This window comes from Mus pahari, chromosome 4, assembly GCF_900095145.1.
Source record: "Mus pahari chromosome 4, PAHARI_EIJ_v1.1, whole genome shotgun sequence".
NCBI lineage: Eukaryota > Metazoa > Chordata > Mammalia > Rodentia > Muridae > Mus > Mus pahari.
This window is the reverse complement of record NC_034593.1, coordinates 15,635,011-15,655,945: the sequence shown is the minus strand read 5'-3', so window position 1 is coordinate 15,655,945 and position 20,935 is coordinate 15,635,011. Positions and strand designations below refer to the sequence as shown.

Below are 20,935 nucleotides of genomic sequence, written 5' to 3'. Positions count from 1 at the left end.
CAGCTGAAGATTCTCCATCTCTTCTCAGATGTATCTGACTGCAAAGCTAAAAGCTATTCCCCTATGTCACTGCTGTGTTGTTTAATTTCAGTGTGTGAAGGGTGATTTAGATTGACAGATGACTGAGTGGGTGAGGCTCACACAGGAGAGGATGCTGACGTATGAGTAGACATGGAAGAACAGAATGCTTCTTCTTAGGAGAACACAATCTGGAAGACATTCTTATTATTTATTCATTTATTTTTGTAGAGTGAATGAGAGCATGTGTGCATCTATGTGGACAGGACAAAGGTCAGTTTTGGTCATCATTCCTCCAGCACCATCAGCTTTCTTTTTTTTTTCTTTTTTTTTTTTTTTTGAGACAGGGTCTCACTGGGGCTAGTGGCACAGAACCTGTGGATAACTAACCAGGCTAAGCTGGCTGGACAGGGAGCTGTAGGGATCCACCTATCTTTGCCTTCCCAGATCTTGTATTAAGGTGTGCTGCAGTGCCTGACTTTCTCTTATATAGGTACCAGGGATTAAATGCAGGTCTTCAAGCTTGTGCGGGTAGCACTGCACGGATCGAGCTGTCTACTCAACTCTCTGAAGGCATTGTCAGTAGGGTAGGGCAGCACTAACTAAGAAATAATAGAAACATAAAATTATATAATTATCTTCTTGAAAAATGTTTGGCAACACCTCCAACCCCTGCCACTGCCTTGTGCTCTTTCATTGGTGCTGAGGATTGAATCCAGGAAATTATACATACAAGAGTTCTGTTGCTGAATGTGTCCCCAACCCCATTAAATTCCTTAATATTTAAAATGTTTTTAGAGCACTTTACTATGTAGAAGAAAAGGTATATGGTCATCATAAAACATTTATGATTATTAGTAACATGAAAATCTCATTATAGAGAGGAACTTATAGGAAAATGTTTTCTAGTAATTAATGGTATTCCTGTCCTAGCAAACTATCTTTATATACTAACTGCAGTTCTAAAATTAAGGCAGCATTATAGCATTTTTATTTGTAAATGGTAGAATTGACTAAAAGGTAATGTTGCAATCTATCAGTGATTTAGTAACTCAAATTCCAGGGGCTAAACAAAAAATAAATATTGAAAGGCTTTAGAAGGAATAAAGTATGAACTAATCCTATTTTCTTACTTTTATAATTCATTTTGTTACTTGAAGGAACTTTGAATCAATTAAGAACAAAACTTGGAAAACAAAATTGGACTTTTAGTTGTTTCTCATGAGGTCTTCTTTTCCACACACAGAAACCTTGTCAGTTATTGCGGTGGGACTGGACCTAAGGGATTTCTTGAATGTTCTCCCAGAAGATGGGGCGGCAGCATTTTTCCTGCCCTACCTTCTTTTCTGCAGCCGGAAGAAATCACTAACTTGATGGTATCCTTTGCAGCACAGTGGCATAAGTGACTGCACTTTGAATGCTCTGCCTTAGATAAGTAAACTCAAAGGCTTGTGTTAATATGTATTGTAGCTGCTTTAAGGGTGCTTACCGTACCCTATAATTGTAGCTGTTAGGCTTAATCTATAACCTGAACCCATTCACTTGTCTAGAATGTAAAAATCTTCAAAATATAAGGTCACTTCACATGCATTTCCTTTTGGTTTTTATTTTTTTACTCTATTCTGTGTGAGTCTGGAACCATGACCTTTGTGCTGACATCAGTCTGTGCGAGCCTTACAGGTGCGAAGGGCCACAAATGTAATTTCCAAACCAGACTCAGGCATCTGTTGTGAGAAGTAGCTTGGCCTCAGTGCTGAAGGCATGACAATCATGTCCACCTAGGATCATTGGAAGGAAATGCATCGCAAATTGCTCAAATGCCCCCTTAATCGTCAACATCTTGATTGTTACAGATTTTTCTTCTGGGTTAGTATTTTGTATTTTTATGTAAGTATGAGAAAGATGTAATGTGCCACCCCAGTGAAAGACTACATTCTTGGCTTTTGAACCACTTTTGAAACTCATGGTATCTTTCTCTCAGAATCAAATAAACAGACTCTTGTCTGGCTGTTAGCATGACTTGTTTGCACATATTTTCAGCCAAAGTCTTGTTTCTATTCTTTTATGTGTATATACTCCTGTTCTTTCAGCCCATAGTATTTGAGAAAATAAAAAATTATCATCTTGTTCAAATCTGTCTAGTAACTTCCTTGTTTATTTGTTTGCTTGATTTGGTTTGTTTTAAAGGTTTTTTTTTTTTTTTTTTTTTTTGCTTTTAAGCCCTATTTTATTCACAAACATTTCAGTATACAATTATATAGAAAACCCACCCGGGGGTCCATCCCATAATCAGCCACCAAACGCAGACACTATTGCATATGCCAGCAAGATCTTGCTGAAAGGACACTAATATAGCTATCTCTGTGAGGCTATGCCAGTGCCTGGCAAATATAGAAGTGGATGCCCACAGTCATCTATAGGATAGAACACAGAGACCCCAATGGAGGAGCTAGAGAAATTACCCAAGGAGCTGAAGGGGTCTGCAACCCTATAGGTGAAACAACAATATGAACTAATCAGTACCCCCAGAGCTCGTGTCTCTAGCTGCATATATAGCAGAAGATGGCCTCGTCAGCCATCATTGGGAAGAGATGCCCCTTGGTCTTGTAAACTTTATATGACCCATACTGGGGAACGCCAGGGCCAAGAAGTGGGAGTGGGTGGGCAGTGGAGCAGGGTGGGGGGGAAGGTATAGGGGACATTCGGGATAGCATTTGAAATGTAAATGAAGAAAATATCTAATAAAATAAGTTAAAAAAAACAATTATATAGAAAAGTAATGTGCAAAATTGGACTCAACCCTGTGAAAAGAAATCCCCAGTGTTGGTCTTACTAAGAATGTTTTATATCTGCACACAGGGTGAATTATAGCTATCACCATTGGGTTGGGTGGGGTTTGCATAGAGTACCTCTATCCCTCTATCATATTTGCAAATCTTAAGCTTAAAGCACTAGAAAAATCTTTTCTGCAGGTTAATAAGGATGAAAAGCATGTGGGGGAAAAGGACTGAAGCCCTGAGGGCCAGCAGAAAAAAGGAAAACAGGCAACCTCAGGAAATAGGAGGTTGGGGGGACTCTCCAGAATGCACCAGAGAAATGGGAGGTGAGGGACTCTCAGGAATCAAAGGGAGGGACCTTAGATGAAATGCCCAACAGTAGGGAGAGGGAACTTAGAGAGCCCACCTCCAGCAGGAAGACAGGACATCAAGTGAGGAATGGGGTTGCAATCCCACAGTCACAACTCTGACCCATAATTGTTCCTGTCTGAAAGAATTACAGGGATGGAAATGGAGAGGAGCCTGAGGAAAAGAAGGTATAGAGACGGCCAAAGTGGGATCCAGGTCAAGGGGAGGTCCCAAGGCCTGACACTATTACTGAGGCTATGGAGTGCTCACAAAAAGGGATCTTTAATGACTACCCTCTGAAAGACCCAACAAGCAGCTGAAAGAGTCAGATGCAGATATTTGCACCCAACCAATGGACAGAAGCTGCTGACCCCTGTTGTTGAATTAGGGAAGGCTGAAGGAAGCTGAGGAGAATGGTGATCCTGTAGGTGGACCAGCAGTCTCAATTAATCTGGACCCCCAAGATCTCTCAAACACTGGACCACCAAACAGACAACATACATCAGCTGATATGAGGCCCCCAACACTCATACAGTAGAGGACTGCCAGGTCTGAGTTCATTCAGAGATGATGCACCTAACCCTCAAGAGACTGGAGACCCCAGGGAGTTTAGAGGTCAGGTGGGGTGGTGGGTGGGGGCATCCTCAAGGAGACAGGGGGCTGGAGAGGAGGTGTGGGATGTGGAGCAGTTTGAGGGTGGATGGAGTGGGGGATGGAATATGGAGTGTAAAAAATTAACTAAAAAAAAAGAAAAAGAAATATTTAAACTTCTGAAAATATTCAGAATTAACCTGAAAATCAAAGTCCCTTAGTTATTTCAGCATTATAAGTAAAATGTAAACTTTTAAATGCATATATAGATATAGATATAGATAGATATAGATATATATTATATATCTATATCTATCTATCTATCTATATATGAAGGTGTACATTTAGAATGAGCACTAAATATGCTTCAAGGATGAAAAAATATTTTCTTAAAAGTTAAGGTCGTTTTAAGTATGTATTCTAAATGAGAAGGACAAAGGCATTTGTAATATTTTTCAGTCTAGTTTTACAACTCTGAAGAATTAGAAATGGAAGAAATTGGAAAAGTTACATTGTGTTTTGAAGCTAACATTAATTTTTTTTCTGAAGATTTTATCCTATGTCAGGTAATTCTTTTGGTATTAAGGGGAAAAAAAAAGAAACATTGTCCCTGTTGATTTTCATATTTTTAGATTTTATCTTTCCATGCTTTTCATCTTTACTGACCTGCATAAAGGTGTATTTTGTTTTATGTGTATGTGCGTAGGCCTGAGTGTGTGTATGTGAGTCATGTGCATGCAGGAACCTAAGGAAGCCAGAAAAGGAGCTGCCTGACGTGGGTACTGAGCCTGTGTCTGCTACAGGAACGGCTAGTACTCTCAGCCATTGAGCCACCTTCCCTCCCTTTTGGTAACCTGTAGCTGCAGGTTGTAGTGTCCAAGTCCAGCACATTGCCAGAGCCCATGAACCCAGTGAGGCTCTGCAAAATCTCTATTCGACAGTGTCTTATGGAACCCTAATTTGAAGTTCTCTTATTGGCATTTTTTAAATTTATTACTTTATTATCTGCATTTTATTTTTTCAAACTTTAACATTATTGGATTCTGACTTCATTTTCAGTTAGCATTCTTTGACTGTTTTTCAGAGTTTTACAAAGCGCATCTTGGTGTCTTCATTTTTCCTTCTTTTCTGGACCCCCTCACCCTGTGGTTTGTTAGCAGACTCAGTGAGAAGGGAAGAGTTGCAGACAGTTTAGTAAGCTTTACAGTGATCCTGTGAGACAGCCAGGGACAGCATCTGATCATGGGTTTGTTTATTTGCTGCCACTTTGCAGAGTCCTTTCTTTTCTTTTCTTTTCTTTTCAATTTTTTAAAAAATGGTTTTAGAGCTTTATTGTAGAAAGGCAGGGAGAAAGAAAGAAGGGAGAGAGAGGGAGAGAGGCTGGCCATAGCCAGGTGGAGAGAGGGGGGGAAGGAAGAGAGAGAAGGAGGGCTAGAGATGAGAGTGAGCGCTTAAAGAGCCAGAGTCCTTTCAATGCAGATATAAGTGGACTGTGTAAAGCGATTCTGTCACCCAGCGGACAAATACATGTCATGAGTCAGTCTGTTGATCTGTCCATCTGTAGTATTACCAATTCCCTCGCAAATGAACAGTTGTGTAGCTTGGATTTTTTTGAAATGTTTGAAATGACTCATTGTTCTCGTTTTCCACTTATCGCCAGACTTAGTCTGTATAGAAAAAGAAATTGTAAGATGATTACTTAAAATGGTGTATTTTATATGGTTAAATAGTCTGTACATGGGTGCTTTACATGTATGCCTGCTTTTTAAAATACTAGCTACTTTGATTAATTCTTAGTTTATTTACCTTTCAGATGTTTAAACATCTCCCATTTTAGTACTACTGCCTTAATTAAAGAAAATGTATTTTCTCCTTTGCAGAAGATCCCAATCATAAAGGAGAAAAATAGTAAATGTACTGTGGAAGATCTTGGCAGCTACCACATTCCCCAAAGCTCAGAGTTCAGCAGTGATAGGCACATTAGGATGCAGAACTTCTAGTAGAGGGATGACCACATCCCGGGCCCTCAGTGTGTAGCCTGAGCCTGACAAGGAGACACTGAGTGACTTCACATGGAAGAGTCTGCAAGGTGGTGATTGTTCTGTATTACAAAATGTCACTGAGGGCACTGGACCTGGGTTTGGTTCCCAGAACCCCCATGCTGGCTCACAACCATCTGCAACTCCAGTTGCAGAGGACTTGGTGCCTTTTTAGGATTGTATGGGTGCCAGGTACATATTTGGTGCACAGGCATACTTGCAGGCAAACGATCCGTGCACATAAAATTACATTTCAAACAAAAGAAGTCGGCGATGTTAAAGACTAAAGTGAGAAGCTGTTCCTTGGGATCTTTTTATGAGCTGGGATTTTTCATTTTGTGTATAGAATAGAATCCGATGGGTTGGTTGTTGACTTCTGAAAAAGAGCTATAGCTTTTAATCATTTTAAAAGAAATTCTTGGCAATGATGATGGTTACACATAAGCTATTTATGAAATATAAATATACATATTTGCACACAGACATGTGGCAGTAATACACACGGGAGAGCAGGAGGGGAGATGGAGAGAGAAGAAGGCGGCAAAAGTAACTTTGTTAAGTATGGAAGGAAGGTTTGTGGGAATTCTCCTGTACCCCGTTTTATGAGTCTTAAATTATGCCAAACACTATTTAAAAGATTCTACTTTGTCAGATGAATGGATTTAGATATTCACCAGAGTATTGTAATAGTCTTGACTATTTAGCTACAATTGCAGGTGTGTATAGTCTGATTTTGAGGAATTTACTACTAAGCCACCTTTCCCACTATAGTTTGTATCATAAAAATTATCTGACAGCAGTTATAGTTCAATAAAAGTGCCTTTTACACTTGGCACTCAAAGGAGGTCTTTATGTGTTTCTTCTGATAGGGAAAAAGAAACATCAAATTTACAATGGTAGATTAGCCACTATTTTTAATTGATTTTTTTCCTTGAAGAGACAGTTGTCACCATGCATGATGTCAAAAGGTTTCATTTTATTTCTATATGCTTCTGTCTGTGTAATGAAAGGCAGTGTTTTTTTTGTTTTTGTTTTGTTTTTTTTTGAGATGTTGAGTTGATGTAGGTTTCCCCACAGCCTTATCTAACTCATTTAAAGATTTAGATTTATAAGCATGGCTCCCTATTTTTCTACCTTTTTCTGCTACACTTTCTTTCAGTCCTATATAATATCTTTTCTTGTCAAAGTCAAAGTTCTTTGGAATATTTTCCATGTTCTTTTTTTCACATTGGTTATTGGCTCTATAATTCCCACTCCTGTTGTAAAACCACTCTTCTTCTTTTTTTTTTTTTTTTTTTTTTTTTTGTGGTATCTGAATATTTTGTCTCAAAGTGAGCATCAGTTTTATATAATACAGAAAACAAAGGAGAATGATGTCACATCAGGCAAGGTACACTGAAGTATCTGACACAAAACAGAGGAATAACTTCAAAGGACTGGCAGGAACCAACTGGATTAAAATTCAATGTTACCAATTGGGATCAAAAGCAGCCCCTCCTAAAGTCACCTTAATCTTTGAAGGACTTCACACCCTTGCCATAGTTCCAATTCTAGTCTATTGTATAGTCTACCTTCCCCCTAGGCCATGGTAAATTCCTGTGTTTGGGTGTAACTCAGCTATCTATAGTTCTAAGTATTTACTCTAGTTCCTCCTTAGACCACAACCATCCTTCTTCCTAGATAGTTGTAAATTTCTGTGTAGGGCAGTGACTTAGCTATCCATGCCCAGGGTCAGCTGAAGGACTGCCTAGGACTGGTGAAGAATCTAACTTCTAACTAATGTAACTTCTAATCTAACTTCTTTTCTAATGTCAAAATCAATCCTTAGAGACACTTATAATAAAGCAATATTGAGGGAAAACACACAGATTCATTTACCAACTAAACCACTCTTCTTCTTAAACAGCCATTCCCTTTCCCTTTCCCCCATGTTTACCAGACTTGGTGTTTCCAGGGTTGGTGTGTGCAGGACCAGCCTGTGGCAGTGTCTCCTGGGTGCTAAACATACATAGATTCTCAAGTGATCCTTCCTCTCTCATTCTCCCTCCTCCTCCTCCTCCTCCTCCTCCTCCTCTTCCTCCTCCTCCTCCTCCTCCTCTTTCCTTCCTTCCTTTTCTTCCCTCTCCTTTCCTCCCACCTTTCTTTCTTTGGTATGGGTGTATTGCCTGTACGTATGTATGTATGTATGTATGTATGTATGTATGTATGTATGTGTATGTTGTGTGCCTTGTTTCCATAGAGACCAGAAGAGGGCTTTAGATTCCCTAGAACTAGAGTTACAGTACACAACTGGAGTCACAGGGGGTTGTGAGCATTTAGGTGCTGGGAATTGAACCCTGATCTGGAAAAGCAGCCAGGGTACCTAACTGCTGAGCCATTTCAAAAGGCTCTCAACCTTGTAACATTGCAAGCCATTAATACAATTCCTCCTGTTGTGACCTCCAACCATGAATTTATTTTTGTTACTTCATAACTTTAATTTTGCTACTATTATTAATCATAATGGACATATCTGTGTTTTCAGATGCTCTTAGGCAACCCCTGTGAAAGGATCCTTGGACCCCCAAAAGTGTTGCAACATACAAGTTGAGAACCACTGATTTAAAGACTGTTTTAGACTTGTTTTCATTTTCATTTAGACGGGTTAGAGACTCATTTTCTTTCTTAGCTATGTTGACTTTTTACTTTGGTCAAGTTATTGGTATTAAACCCAGCAGTTTATTTGCTTTATTTTGAGTCTTAGGTAGTTTTGTATTACCAGTAACTGCTCTAGTGGAAGTAGTTTTATTTTTCCAAAAAGATGTTGGTGTAAAGAGCAAAGATGAAAAGTTTATTTATGATAAGGTATAATCTTGAGTGGCTTAGATTTGTAATACTTGGACTGAAAACGCAACTCACTAGTAATAGTCCTACCTAACATTGACAAAAACATGGACTTTGTCCCTAGGGTTCATGTACATGCACACTCACAAACATATACACAACACATTCACACACATGTATGGATACTTGTACAAATGCATACATGCATACACATGCACACACCCACATACTCCCATAAATACGCACACACTTGCCTATTCCTTTTATTTTTAAGGAAGAAGCATATTCTACCTGTAACTTCCTCCAGTTAGATTTGCCATCTCTAATTCCAATAATTCTCAACTCAAAAGACCTATCAAAACCTGTAAACTATAGTGCTGGAATTTCCTTCTTGTGTACATTTTGTTGTTGGTTTGTATCCATAAAAATGATGACTTTTCCTATGCTCTGTGTATGTGCACATGGGTGTGCATCTATGTGTCTGTGTATACTTACAGCAGTAAAACATTCCTATTTAGAGTTAGAGAAGGAACACACCAGGACAGCCAGTTCGCAAGTGCCCTTGTACTGGGAGATGTATTCAGGCAAAGCATTCATAATGTATATATAGATACTACCTGGATATTCATCTTGATAAATTTACCTTGTTCTACTGGTAAAACAGTGTAGGTAGTTACCATCCCAGCATGGACATGGTCAGTCACGTGGCAGTGGAGTAACCAGGTTCCAGGTGTTTGGGGAAACATTTCTAGGGTTTGGTATGTTCCAGGGAAAAGGTCAAAGACATCAGAACTGTATATTCCCCTGTGCTTTATTAGAAAAACAACAAATATGAGAGTTTATTTAATAGCCTTTAATTAGCTAGCTCAAAATATTAGAAAAAACAGGTTTTAAAAAGATGACCCCCTCCATATTTTATGTTCTGAAATTTGTGGTTCTGAGAAGCCTCAGAGCTCTAGGGCACCAAGGAGAATGTGAAGGAAGGCATTCATTAGTCAGGACTAAGCCTAGTGAATCACAGTTTGGGCTTGCCTCTTTGTTAGACTTGATCTACACAGAGCAAGCCAGCTAGTCCCATATCAGCCTTCACTTGTACTTGGATTTACAGACTATCTTGCTTGTGAAACTATAAGGCAAAGAAAGTATAAAGGAGGCAGAAGAGGAGACTGATAGACAATTTAAATGATACTGACATATTCTCAAATATGTTGCTGGCATACTTTTGTGGAAATAATACTGAAAATCCAGTAACGATATATGTATAGAAAGCAGCATATATTATAAAATCTTCAGTATGCTTGTTTTTTTTTTTTTCATTTGTTTTTGTTTGGTAGCTTGTGCACTTTCTACATTATTTTAAAAACAGAAAAAAAAAATGCATCTTCAAGAGGATGGTTGGTTTCCTTAGGTGAAGAGTAGTAGAATTGTGTTCTGGGGTGTCAGAATGGACAGGGCTACAGTGAAGTTTTGTTCTATCTCTGCTGCCTCTCCCCTGTGGGAAGACTTCTGCCTTCTCTGTTATCCATTCCATTGAGAATGTGTGAGCAGAACTACAAAAGACAGGAAAACCTGCAGGTGTAAGGAGGAGCCCGTTGTGAGGAGGCTGGTGTGTCAGCAGAGACTGCGGAGCTCTGCGTGCCGGGCCAGTTTCTCTTTTCACGGGTATCCCGGAATGCATTGTTGCCTTGAGTCAGAACATGTTAACCAGAGCGGGACTGAGTGCTGCGGCAGCTCTTACCTTGTACTGGAAGGTGTGGCCGTGGAAGTGTACAGTGTGCAGGTCTATTTCATTGCCCATTCCCATCACATACCAGTTGACTTCATCTTCCACGTGCATTGTAAGGCCTTGTAGGTTTCCGAACATTTTCCCATTAATAGCTGAGGGAAATGTGATATGTTTCAGAATAATCTTAACCCATAGCAGTAACAGGAAATATTAGTAGGTTAACATGACAGAGCTATGGATGGGGAAAACAGTTCAAGTTCAATGGTATCATTGCTACTTTTCAAGTTACTTTATATGAAGAGCCTTAATCCTAACTGTGGATTTACTTAAAAGGCAGTGAGGGCTTGGAATTGGGAGAAAAATTCGTAAAGATTTTAAACATAGTGCAATTTGGTTCTGAACAGAACTTTACATCACAAAATTTTTAAATAAAACAGCCCTACAATATGATTTTCTTTGAAAGAACAGAAGGGTAAAAAAGGAGGTGGCTTAGAATACTGTCTCATACCGTGCATTTTATTGCTTTCTATGAATTCCTCGTTGTCTTTGTTTACTTTCTCAGGATGTTCAGAGTATGTTTTGATGTTATCATCTAAGTACCAAGATTCATTCTCATCAAATACTAGAAACAAAAGGGAAAACTCCATTTTCTTTTTAGGATTGAATACTTTCACATAAGATCTCCGACAAACAATCAATGGGCCTATGAGCCCACTATAGAGATCCTGCAAACAAGCAGAAACTACAGTTACCCTGGACGTGCTGGTCAGGATTTCAGAGAGCCGGGACCTCATCCACAATCCCAGCTGTTTTGGAGGGGCTGTTTGTAGAGGATACCTAGCCCAAAGGGATGCTACCACGTTAGTGTCCTCACACTTGGTGTGGTTACGGTGAAACAGTGATGAATAGTAGATAGGTTATGTGGGGGATGTGGAACTTGGATACGCCCAGAGGCCAAAAATTGGCCTAACGAATGAGCTACCTAAATGAACAGCGCTGGTTGTTTGTTTCATAAACTCATGAACTCATCGTGATGAGCCAGGCATTATACCAGTTACTATATATCCATGGCTGAATGAAATAAAGCCTTTCACTATAGGAGCTCATATAGGAATAGAAGAAATGTGTAGAAGCCAAGGAAGTTGTCTACTGTCGTGGAGAAACAGAGTGCTAACGAATACCCACGTGACAGACCACAATTAATCCTTAAACATCTGAGGAGTTCGGTGTGGCCGTGTGTCAGTGATGGCAGATTGTGTCTTGCACCATCCTTGTTGGGCTGTATCATACTAATGAAATTCAAATTGTGTCATTAGTAGTTTCTGAGACATTGGACGGGGGGATGACAGCAAAACCACATTTTAGTCCAGTCATATTGGTCAAATGAAGGAAGACTTAGGGGAGAGTGTAGCCTGGGAGGCAGCAGTTGGAGCAGATGACAAGAACTGACAGCGGAGAGGAGTGGGCTGAACAACTGTAGGGTCAAATTGTCTGGGTAAGAAAAGTGGATCCAAATTCCTACTTGAGTGAACTGGTAAGACGGGTACTGTGCTGTTTGTTTGTTTGTTTAATTTATGTATTTGGTCTACATCCCAATCACAGCTCCCCCACCCTCACCCTTCCCACATTCAGCCTCTCGTCCATCCCTTCTCCTCTGAGAAAGGGGGAAGACTCCCTTGGAATCACCCTACCCTGGCATATCAAGTCACTGCAGGATTAGGCCTCTCCCACTGAGGCCAGATAAAGCAGCTCAGTTAGGGGAACAGGATCCACACAGGAAGGCAACAGTCAGGGACCTTCCCCAAACCCCCATTTGATGAAGATCAACCTGCACAGCTGCTACCAAAGAGCAACTGGATCTAGTCTTTCTTGCAAATATGTAGCAGATGTGCTGCTGTTTTTTTTTTTTTTTTTTTTCACAGCACGAAGTGAAGGAGATAGAGGAAGACCCTTTTGGAAGGGTTCCTCCATCCGGGGATTTCTGGTGTAGCTGCCCAGCAGGCAGCTGCATTGACAGCTCTGGAACTGGTCAGGATTTAGTTCTGCGGACCTCTGTACTTGAGGTGGCCCTTGGGTATTTTTGTCTTTATAATATTTTAACAATAACCACAGCTCTGATTAGTTGTTGGGGTTTGCAAAGAACTCTGAAGCTACACATCTCAGTTATTTGCATTTAATGTTTTCATATCAAAAGAAACCTAAAATACATTGGTTTTTAAATTTGTATTAGGTGCTATCAATAATCAGCAGGTACAGGGGCTGGTGAGATGACTCAGCGGTTAAGAGCGCTGACTGCTCTTCCAAAGGTCCTGAGTTCAAATCCCAGCAACCACATGGTGGCTCACAACCCTCTGTAATGAAATCTGATGCCCTCTTCTGGTGTGTCTGAAGACAGCTACAGTGTACTTACATATAATAAATAAATAAATATTAAAAAATAATCAGCGGGTATGAGATAATTATAACTTTATATTTAAAAGCAAACAAACTAAAAGTCTAAACAACTAGATTAGAGAGCAATTTATATTCCTGGGATTTTGACAGATTGAAGCACAGGAAATCTCTGGTAATTGTATCTGCTCTCAGTTGTCTATCTATCTGGAGATTTCTTACAGAAGAGATGGTTAAAAGTTTACCTTAACTCGATCCACAGTTGAGTAATAAACCCATGGAATACAAGCTGAATCCTCTTTTCCAGCACCTGATCTTTCTGGAATGTGCCATGTATAAGTGCGAACTTCACCTAAATTAACCAAGAGTTACATGTCTGGTTATGTTCAGTTAGTATCTGGCATACATAATGTGTTTTATACGCATTTTATGTGGATATAAAATACATATGCATATATTAAGCCTTAATAACTAGTGATTCAAAAAGTAAAGATGTCAAAATAGTTATTAAAAAATAGTAATGCTCAAAATTCTTCCAGGAATTTAGATTTTTAATTTTATAGCGAGTGTATGTGCATGCTTGTACACATGGGCCACAGCATGTGAAAGTATGCGAGAGTTCTGTGTAATCAGCCTTGGCAGGAAGCCTTTTGAACTGCTGAACAACTTCGATGACTTGGGAGTTTCTTTCTAAGACATACTAAGGCAATTTTATGTCATCGTATGTATACTATGAATTAACCAGCTCTCATTCACTGGCTGAACTATAAAGCCAGAGGACAGTCATTTTAATGTCATGGGTTGAAGAAATTGCATAGATCCATCTTTTCTTACTCTGCCACAGAACTTCCTGAATATCTGTCCACAGACCTTTCTGCGACATCCACAAACATGTCCAGACTGCCCTCTGTCTAATTTGCTTGCATAGACCTCGACATTTCCTGCAAACATAACACTATCAGATCAACACTCTGGAGTCTGAAATTCTACAAGAAGAGCAAGAATTGAGGTCTGGTCTAAAGGGATGTGTAGGCTTTTCCCCCTGTTTTCAAACTATCACTTTTTAGCCCCAATATCCTCATTCCTTGTCTAAGCAGAAAATCTCACTAAGAACATAAAATGTAAATGTTAAACATACAATGTAAAAGTGAGACCTAACCATCTCCTTCTGCTGACCTCACTTATTTCTATAAATTCCTCTTCCAGCTTGCTCTGTTACCAGAGATTGATTCTCAAAGCCTTAGATTCATCCTTCACACCTCCTTCCTTGACTCTTGTGCCCAGTTCCCCGCAGGCCCTTTAGAATCCCTTTAAAGTAGAATTGTAGTATCATGACCTCTTACCTCTTCATCTAGTTCAGGACCATGCCAAATATTTTTGGGGAATTTTTTTTTTCCCATCCAATTTAGTGCAGGAGTTACCTAATTGACCTCTAATGCTGCCATTTCTCCCCTATAGTCACTTATTCATGAGTGGGCCAGAAAAGCTCCCTTAATCAGATAAATCCCCTTTAACACAAATCCTTAGGTGAGTGTGTAGTATAACACCTTCAGTCCTAACCATAGCTCCTAGGTCCCTCCTCTCTCCAGCTCCCTTCTCTCCCTGTTCCCGGAGCTGCACCTCCCCTAATCATTTAAGTACTTTCAGCAATGTCCGGCTCTACTGATGGGCCTACCTAAAATATACCACTGCTACTCTCTTACTCTAATGAATCTTTTTCATAGCTTTGTTAACACCTCCATATTATCTACGTTCATCTTTCTTAGAAGATAAAGAGAGACGCTTTGCTTTATCTTCCTTTAAATTATGAAAGTCATTCTAAGGAGCACTCTATTTTGTTTGATATTTTTGGAGACTAATCAAATTTTTAAACCTTTTTCTGTCAAATGATTTTCTCTTTTATTTCAGTGTACATCATATATCTAAGTTTTCGTCTTGATTAGACATCTGCTGTGCTCCTGGAACATGTCAGATACAAATATGCAGGTTTTAAAATTCTAAACGGTCTGAGAGGCTGGCATCTGAACATTTTACCCCGTAGTGCAGGCAGATGCCTGCCCCAAATAATGTTCTAGTTGAGTGAAGGGAACATCTCTCTAATTTACTCTTCCATGTCTGTCAATGTCTAGTACCTTCATGTTTGTTTTATAGCCCTTTGGCAAATAGTTTCGGTATAAAGGTGCGTGTGTGCGTGCATGTGCCTGCGTGTGTATACGTGTATTCAAGCACCCGCACAGAGCTGCTCTCTTTCTCCTTGACGCTCACCTCCCTTTGCATTCCCTCACAGCATGCTCATTTGGAAGGACTGCCCTTTACAATAGCTAGCATTTGTGGAATGGCATCTGTGTGCTACATTCCTCTCCGCCCAGTACCTGGTAATGTTGGCACAACTGTAGAACTCTCTGTTTTCACCCCATGGGCATGTATTGAATATGGCCTGGTTGCCATATTTTTAAAGACAACTTTAACTTTGTCTCCAACATCTGCATGAATTGCTGGACCTGGTAAAAGTAAAATGGAAGGGCAGCTTAGTATATTGGAATTTCTGTCAGTGATAAAGGCAAAAATCAGGTAACTTTTCAATGTGAAAGATGGAGTCTCCTTCTTTTGTCCATGGTTTTATGTTGTTACAGTCCATGATTTATTTCTGGTCCCAAAAGATGTGCATACGAACACTAGAGGTGGCTTCTCTAGAGACAAGGGTGTATCTCTTATCCAGAGTTCCAAAGGACATTGAGCCTAAAAACCCCCTGAGGGTCAGAGGTCTATGAGGATAGCTGGTGGCAGGACAGACGCAGCTTTCCAGAGTTCTACCTACTACTCTTAGGACTGAGTGTTTGGGCTTCTGGCCCCTGCTGAGCGTGAAGTTACTGAAGGGCTATTCTGGTAAGGTTGAAGCGGGCCCTCCAGCTTGCTTCCCAGCTAGCTATAGCTTTTCCTATATACTTTTGTTACCTTCAACAGTACTATTAGCACGAAAGCAGTGTTTTTCAGCCTGGGCTGTCAAATGACCCTTTCACAGGGGCGGCCTAAGACCCTCAGAAACACAGATATTTACATTACAATTCATAATAGTAGCAAAATTACAGTTATGAAGTAGCAAAGAAAATAATTTTATGGTTGCAGGTCACCACAAAGGATCGCAGCATTAGGAAGGTTGAGAACCACTGATCTAGAGTTTTTGATCAGGGAAATTCTGATCCCATGGAACCAATGAAAGGTTCAAGAGTATAGCACCTCACGGGTTTCAGGTTACACATCCTGCCTAAGTATGGTTCCTGAAGGGAACTTTCCCTTGATCCTATGTAAGGAAACACATATTCTCATCCATACGTGTGTTTGTGTGTGTGTGTGTGTGTGTGTGTGTGTGTGTAACTGATTACATCTTAATTTTTCAAGTAAGAGATGCTTGTTTGCTGGGGGTTGATGGAATAGAAAGGAGAATTTGGCTCAGGTATTTATTCAGAGGTATTTTCTAGGAACTTCACTAAAACTATAGGCATTGAGTATAAGTAATTGTATCGATCTATGGAATAATACATTATTCCTGACAGAAATAAGTGATAGCTATATTCTTTAGCAAACACAAACTTCTCTCCCTCTCTCTTAATTGAATGATTTCTTTTTCTTTTTGGTTTGAATAGCTTTGATATATGAACTAGAAAAATGCAGCCAATATCCACAATGCTGCAGATGGCTCTTGTCACTAACACAAAGCTACCAAGATGGGGCTGTCATCTTACCGAGGATGCCCAAGTGCTCGTCTTCGGCTCTTCTCTTCACCTGTTGTCTGAATGTGCTATCAGTAAACTGGCGATACACAACCTTCTTATACTTCGAGCCTATGAAAAACTCCTCTTTATCCAGAAATGCATTTGAAACACTAGAAAAGGAAACCCGGTGCAGGTTAGTATTTGTTTTCATGAAAGAAAAGAAATTAAGTTTTAAAGAGTAAAAATTCTTATGAATAGTTATGCTCATTTAAAATTAGTTTCCATCCCAGTGAGGAAAAAAAAAAGATTTTACAATAGAGAGTTATGATATAAAGAGACCTGTACAGTGTGCTGCTTCAGTCCTGGCCCTACCTCTTTTCTTGTTAAGCTGATGTCTCGATCCTTGCTATCTGGGGGAAGGGGCCTTAGTTCTTATGCCCCTAACAAGAGGCATGGATCCAATCATCTCATCCCGGCTTCCCATTCTAAAACGCTATGAGTCTAGGGTCAATCAAGAGTTAATGCAGTATTTTCAGTCAACAGGAACTGAAGTGGCACATTTTTATTTAAAGCTTTAGTTAACTAATGGTTCCTTTTAACCACTTTATCCAAATCATAAAACCAACCCTTCAGTCCTGTCTGTCTTAGACCACCTTAGCACTGAAATGAAACTATCAAGCTATTGTCAGCCAGGGTACTGGCACCCTGGGCCTAACTGTCCCACTGCTCATGCTAGCTCCTCAGATCATGTTCACACGAGCTCACGTGATGAAAATGACATGCAAGAGGAGGCATGCCTGGAAAAATAAAAAAGGACCATTTAGAGTGTCAGGTGATGCCACACCATGCTGAGAGGATCTAATGCTCCTGAGGCCAATTTTTACTTGGCTTTATTCTTTCCATTTTTTTTAATACTTTCTTTTTACAGTGTTTGTGTCGTTAACGGCTTTAAATGTAGTTTTGTTTAAGATCTTAGTGGAAAAAACTGCTAAGTACTGAAGAAGCACACAGCGGATTTAAGTCTATGGAATGACTGGTTCTTAACACGAGCAACGAAACCAGGAGGATGAAATAAGCCACACTGGCTGTTCCCAGTTTGGTGGAGTTTGAAGATGAGTGACAGTCCACCAGCAAGGCAGTGCTGCCACAGAGTCAGTCAGAATAGGTCACACAAGGTATCTTACGAAGAGGCCAAGAGAAATGGAAGTGAATGACCACAGGCTCCCAGGAAGTGAACATTGCTATTGCTTAATGCAGCTGTTGCTTTGTTCTGAGGGTTGTCCTAACTCTTTAAGTAAAAGGAGTCCTAGAATTATAGCTGAGCACGCTGGGAACTGAGACTGGAAAGTTACTTTTGCTCTTGCAAATGATGCAGCTCCTTTTCCCAGTCCCTGCTTGGTGAGTAATCCCATTCCACCTCTACTGCTGCAACATAGTAGGTCCTCTCTCCAAGGTAGACAGTGAGATCCTCAAACTGCCCCTTGCACTGGCTCACAGTGTATTTTTGCTTCATGCCACCCGTGTAGTGATCTGTTGTTAGACACTCAACATCAAAAGACCCTGGAATGGTTAAAAAAAAAAGGAAATTTGTCACATTTTTGCTCAGTATTTTTATTTCCCAGATTTAATGAGCATGAGTTATTTATTTCCTCAGGCCATCTGGCTTTCCACACCTCTGATTGTCACTCGCCCATTGCTCAGTCTTCTCTAAACACAGAAGTGTCTTTACTGTAGAACCAGCAAAGGGTGTATGTGTCTCAGGACATCTGTAAGTCTCCCTGCCCAGAACTTCACAGATAGATGAGTGCATCGCTCATGTTTAAGAGTGTCTCTCACTGTTACCCATCACCCCCATCTCCTTATTTTTATTCACTGGCTTACAGTAACCTGATCTTGAGTAACACACAGTGAATCAAGTAAGGCCAGAGACAGGTGATCATATTTTCATGACCCGATTAACATTCTTCCCTCTTTGTTTTAAGTTGATTTAATCATTGAGAGCCAGGCCCAAAGATGTGTCTAAATGTGCTTGTTCTAGTATAGAATACCCAATTGTAAGCAGTCAGCAGGCCAACCCCACATCAAAGCTGTACAGGCAACATGAAAGCTTACATGCAGGACACATGCAGGAGTCATTTCTTCTATCCTGCTTTACCCCAGTTATCTTTAAAAGGACCTTAATTGAAAAGGGCCCATCTCTCATTTCAGAAAGATTCTCTCTCTCTCTCTCTCTCTCTCTCTCTCTCTCTCTCTCTCTCTCTCTCTCTCTCTCATCCTACTCCACCCATATATAGAAACTAGGTCCACCTGATGTCTGCTTCAACAACAGTGGCCCAGTAATCCCCTTAAGAGAAGGTTTATTTGGGAGGCTTTGAAAGTTTATCACTCAGGCTAGAGTGGTGGCTCAGCAGCTAAGGGCACTGATGCCTCTTCCAGAGGTCCTGAGTTCAATTCCCAGCAACCACATGGTGGCTCATAACCATCTGTAATGGGATCCAATGCCCTCTTCTGGTGTGTCTGAAGACAGCTACAGTGTACACATATACATAAAATAATCAAAATTCTTTTAAAAAAAGTTTATCACTCCACATGCTTTTCTATAGAGTTTTCAACCAAAACTACATATATTTACTGTCTTGGCAAGTTTTATTTCAATGTAACACAAGCTAACATCATTTGACGGGAGGGATTCTCAATTGAGAAAGGGACTCTATAAGATAGAACTATAGGGTATTTTCTTAATTAATGATTGATGGGAGAGGGCCCAGCATCTTGTAACCCGGCATTCTGGGCTGCTGGTCCTGGGTTCTTTGAGAAAGTAGGCCGAATAAGCTATGAGAAGCAAGCTAGTAAGCAATACCCCTTCATTTCCCCTGCATCAGCTTCTGCCCTGTTTGAGGTCAGTTCTCTCCTGACTTCCTTCAATGATGAACAGTGATACAGAAGCTGGAACCAAATAAACTCTTTCCTCCCCAAGTTTCTTTGCTCATGGTTGCCCATCGCAGCGATAGTAACCCTAATTAAGGCCGGATAAGAGAAATGTACCTTCTGTGTCAGGGTTCATGAGAAGGGTGAGACTTTTATGAGGGAATAGGTTTGCAGTGTCTCTTCTTTCTCCTTTAGACAGATAAGTATTTCCTGAAAAGTATATCCCATGCACATCTGCCTCATTTCCAGCACTGAACAAATACCACACAATGGATTCTCCTAGACACATATTGAGGCCGGGCTGATTGCCATACATGAATCCATTTATGGCTGCAAAAGTTAAAAGAGGGGGAGAAGAAAAAGGGTTGAAGACAGCACATCCTGTTAAATACAAAGTCCTTTGTGCTTCCTCATGTAAGCACACATTTAAGCCATGCCTCTGCTGTCCCCAGAGCAGCCTGGCTACAGGGAGCAGATCTGAGTTCACATAGCATGGACTTCTGTGACCCTACCGCCCTGGGGATTTCTGTGTTTTCAGCTGGAGTCAAATTCCAGGCTGTTTTTCTCATTTCTTTCAAAGGTCATGTTTGTGAGCAACTGTGTCAGGAAATAACCCCAGCTTATCCTGGGTGTCACAAATCAGCAGTGTGTTTGCTGTTTCACATGCAAAAGTTCCTGACTCAATGAAAAAAAAAAATAGGGAAAATGGTGTGTAGGAAAGTTTCTCTCACTGCTGATCCCAAAAGATGATATTGTAGAATTTAAAGTCATATTGTAAGGATTGTGGGTAGTGTGACTAAAATCACTGCAGCTTAAAAAAATTAGTTTGTACTGCAACTTTACAATTTTTACTTTTACCAACTAAAATACTGTTTAAATTAACTAACATATAATAAATCTGACGCTTATTTTCATTTAAATAAAATGGCTGGAGGCTTCCCTGGGTTTGAATAATTTTAAAAGTTATAAATTGGTTCTGACGAGCAATCAAGTATAAAAATCAGGATGACACACAGTTCGTACCTTTGGATCATTGAAAAATAAGAGGAGCCTGCCATTATTGGGCTACAAATGAGAAAAGCACCTAACCCATTATTCTTAAATTGAGTATTCAGAACCACGTAAAGGATTTGTTAAGTACCCATTCCTGGGACATAGTCCAATGTTTATAATTCAGCAACTCAAAAGTGGGTCCAAGAATTTGCAGTTCTAACAAGCTCTTGGGTAAAACAGGCTATTGATCTAGGAACCACACTTTAAAAGACACATTCAGGGGCCAACAAAATAACTCAGTTGATAAAGGCTTGGATGGTAAGCCCTCCAGCCTCAAGTGAACCCAGAAACCCCCCCCAAAAAAAAACCAAAAAAAGAGAAAAGTTTCTTGTTTATGTTGTACTACCATGAATAGGCACCATGTCACATACTAGTTCTCTCTCCGTTCTGTCCCTCCTTTCCTTCTCCACTTTTCTCTAAATAAATAAACCTTCTTCTTCTTCTTCTTCTTCTTCTTCTTCTTCTTCTTCTTCTTCTTCTTCTTCTTCTTCTTCTTCTTCTTCTTCTTCTTCTTCTTCTTCTTCTTCT

The 20,935-nt window shown here is 40.1% G+C and overlaps 2 protein-coding genes across 6 annotated transcripts in view; one reads left to right on the top strand and one right to left on the bottom strand.

Moving 5' to 3' along the window:
- Hps3 (HPS3 biogenesis of lysosomal organelles complex 2 subunit 1) overlaps positions 1-2,151 on the top strand; it is a 40,242-nt gene extending 38,091 nt beyond the window's left edge. For 2 of the 3 annotated variants that reach the window (XM_021197166.1, XM_029537906.1), the window contains exon 17: positions 1,265-1,606. In XM_021197166.1, coding sequence (XP_021052825.1) covers positions 1,265-1,392 — 128 coding nt within the window. In that variant the 3' untranslated portion in view covers positions 1,393-1,606. Of the gene's footprint in view, positions 1-1,264 lie in introns of all 3 variants that reach the window. The other variant, XR_003843711.1, reaches the window with a different exon arrangement.
- Cp (ceruloplasmin) overlaps positions 1-20,935 on the bottom strand; it is a 57,575-nt gene that overhangs the window by 12,331 nt on the left and 24,309 nt on the right. For 2 of the 3 annotated variants that reach the window (XM_021197165.2, XM_029537904.1), the window contains exons 11-18: positions 19,472-19,684; positions 17,779-17,986; positions 16,457-16,596; positions 15,086-15,214; positions 12,959-13,065; positions 10,831-11,047; positions 10,335-10,474; positions 9,240-9,405 (exon numbers count right to left, since the gene is read on the bottom strand). In XM_021197165.2, the coding sequence (XP_021052824.1) occupies positions 9,240-9,405; positions 10,335-10,474; positions 10,831-11,047; positions 12,959-13,065; positions 15,086-15,214; positions 16,457-16,596; positions 17,779-17,986; positions 19,472-19,684 (1,320 nt within the window). Of the gene's footprint in view, positions 1-5,104; positions 5,402-9,239; positions 9,406-10,334; positions 10,475-10,830; positions 11,048-12,958; positions 13,066-15,085; positions 15,215-16,456; positions 16,597-17,778; positions 17,987-19,471; positions 19,685-20,935 lie in introns of those variants that run through there. The other variant, XM_029537905.1, reaches the window with a different exon arrangement.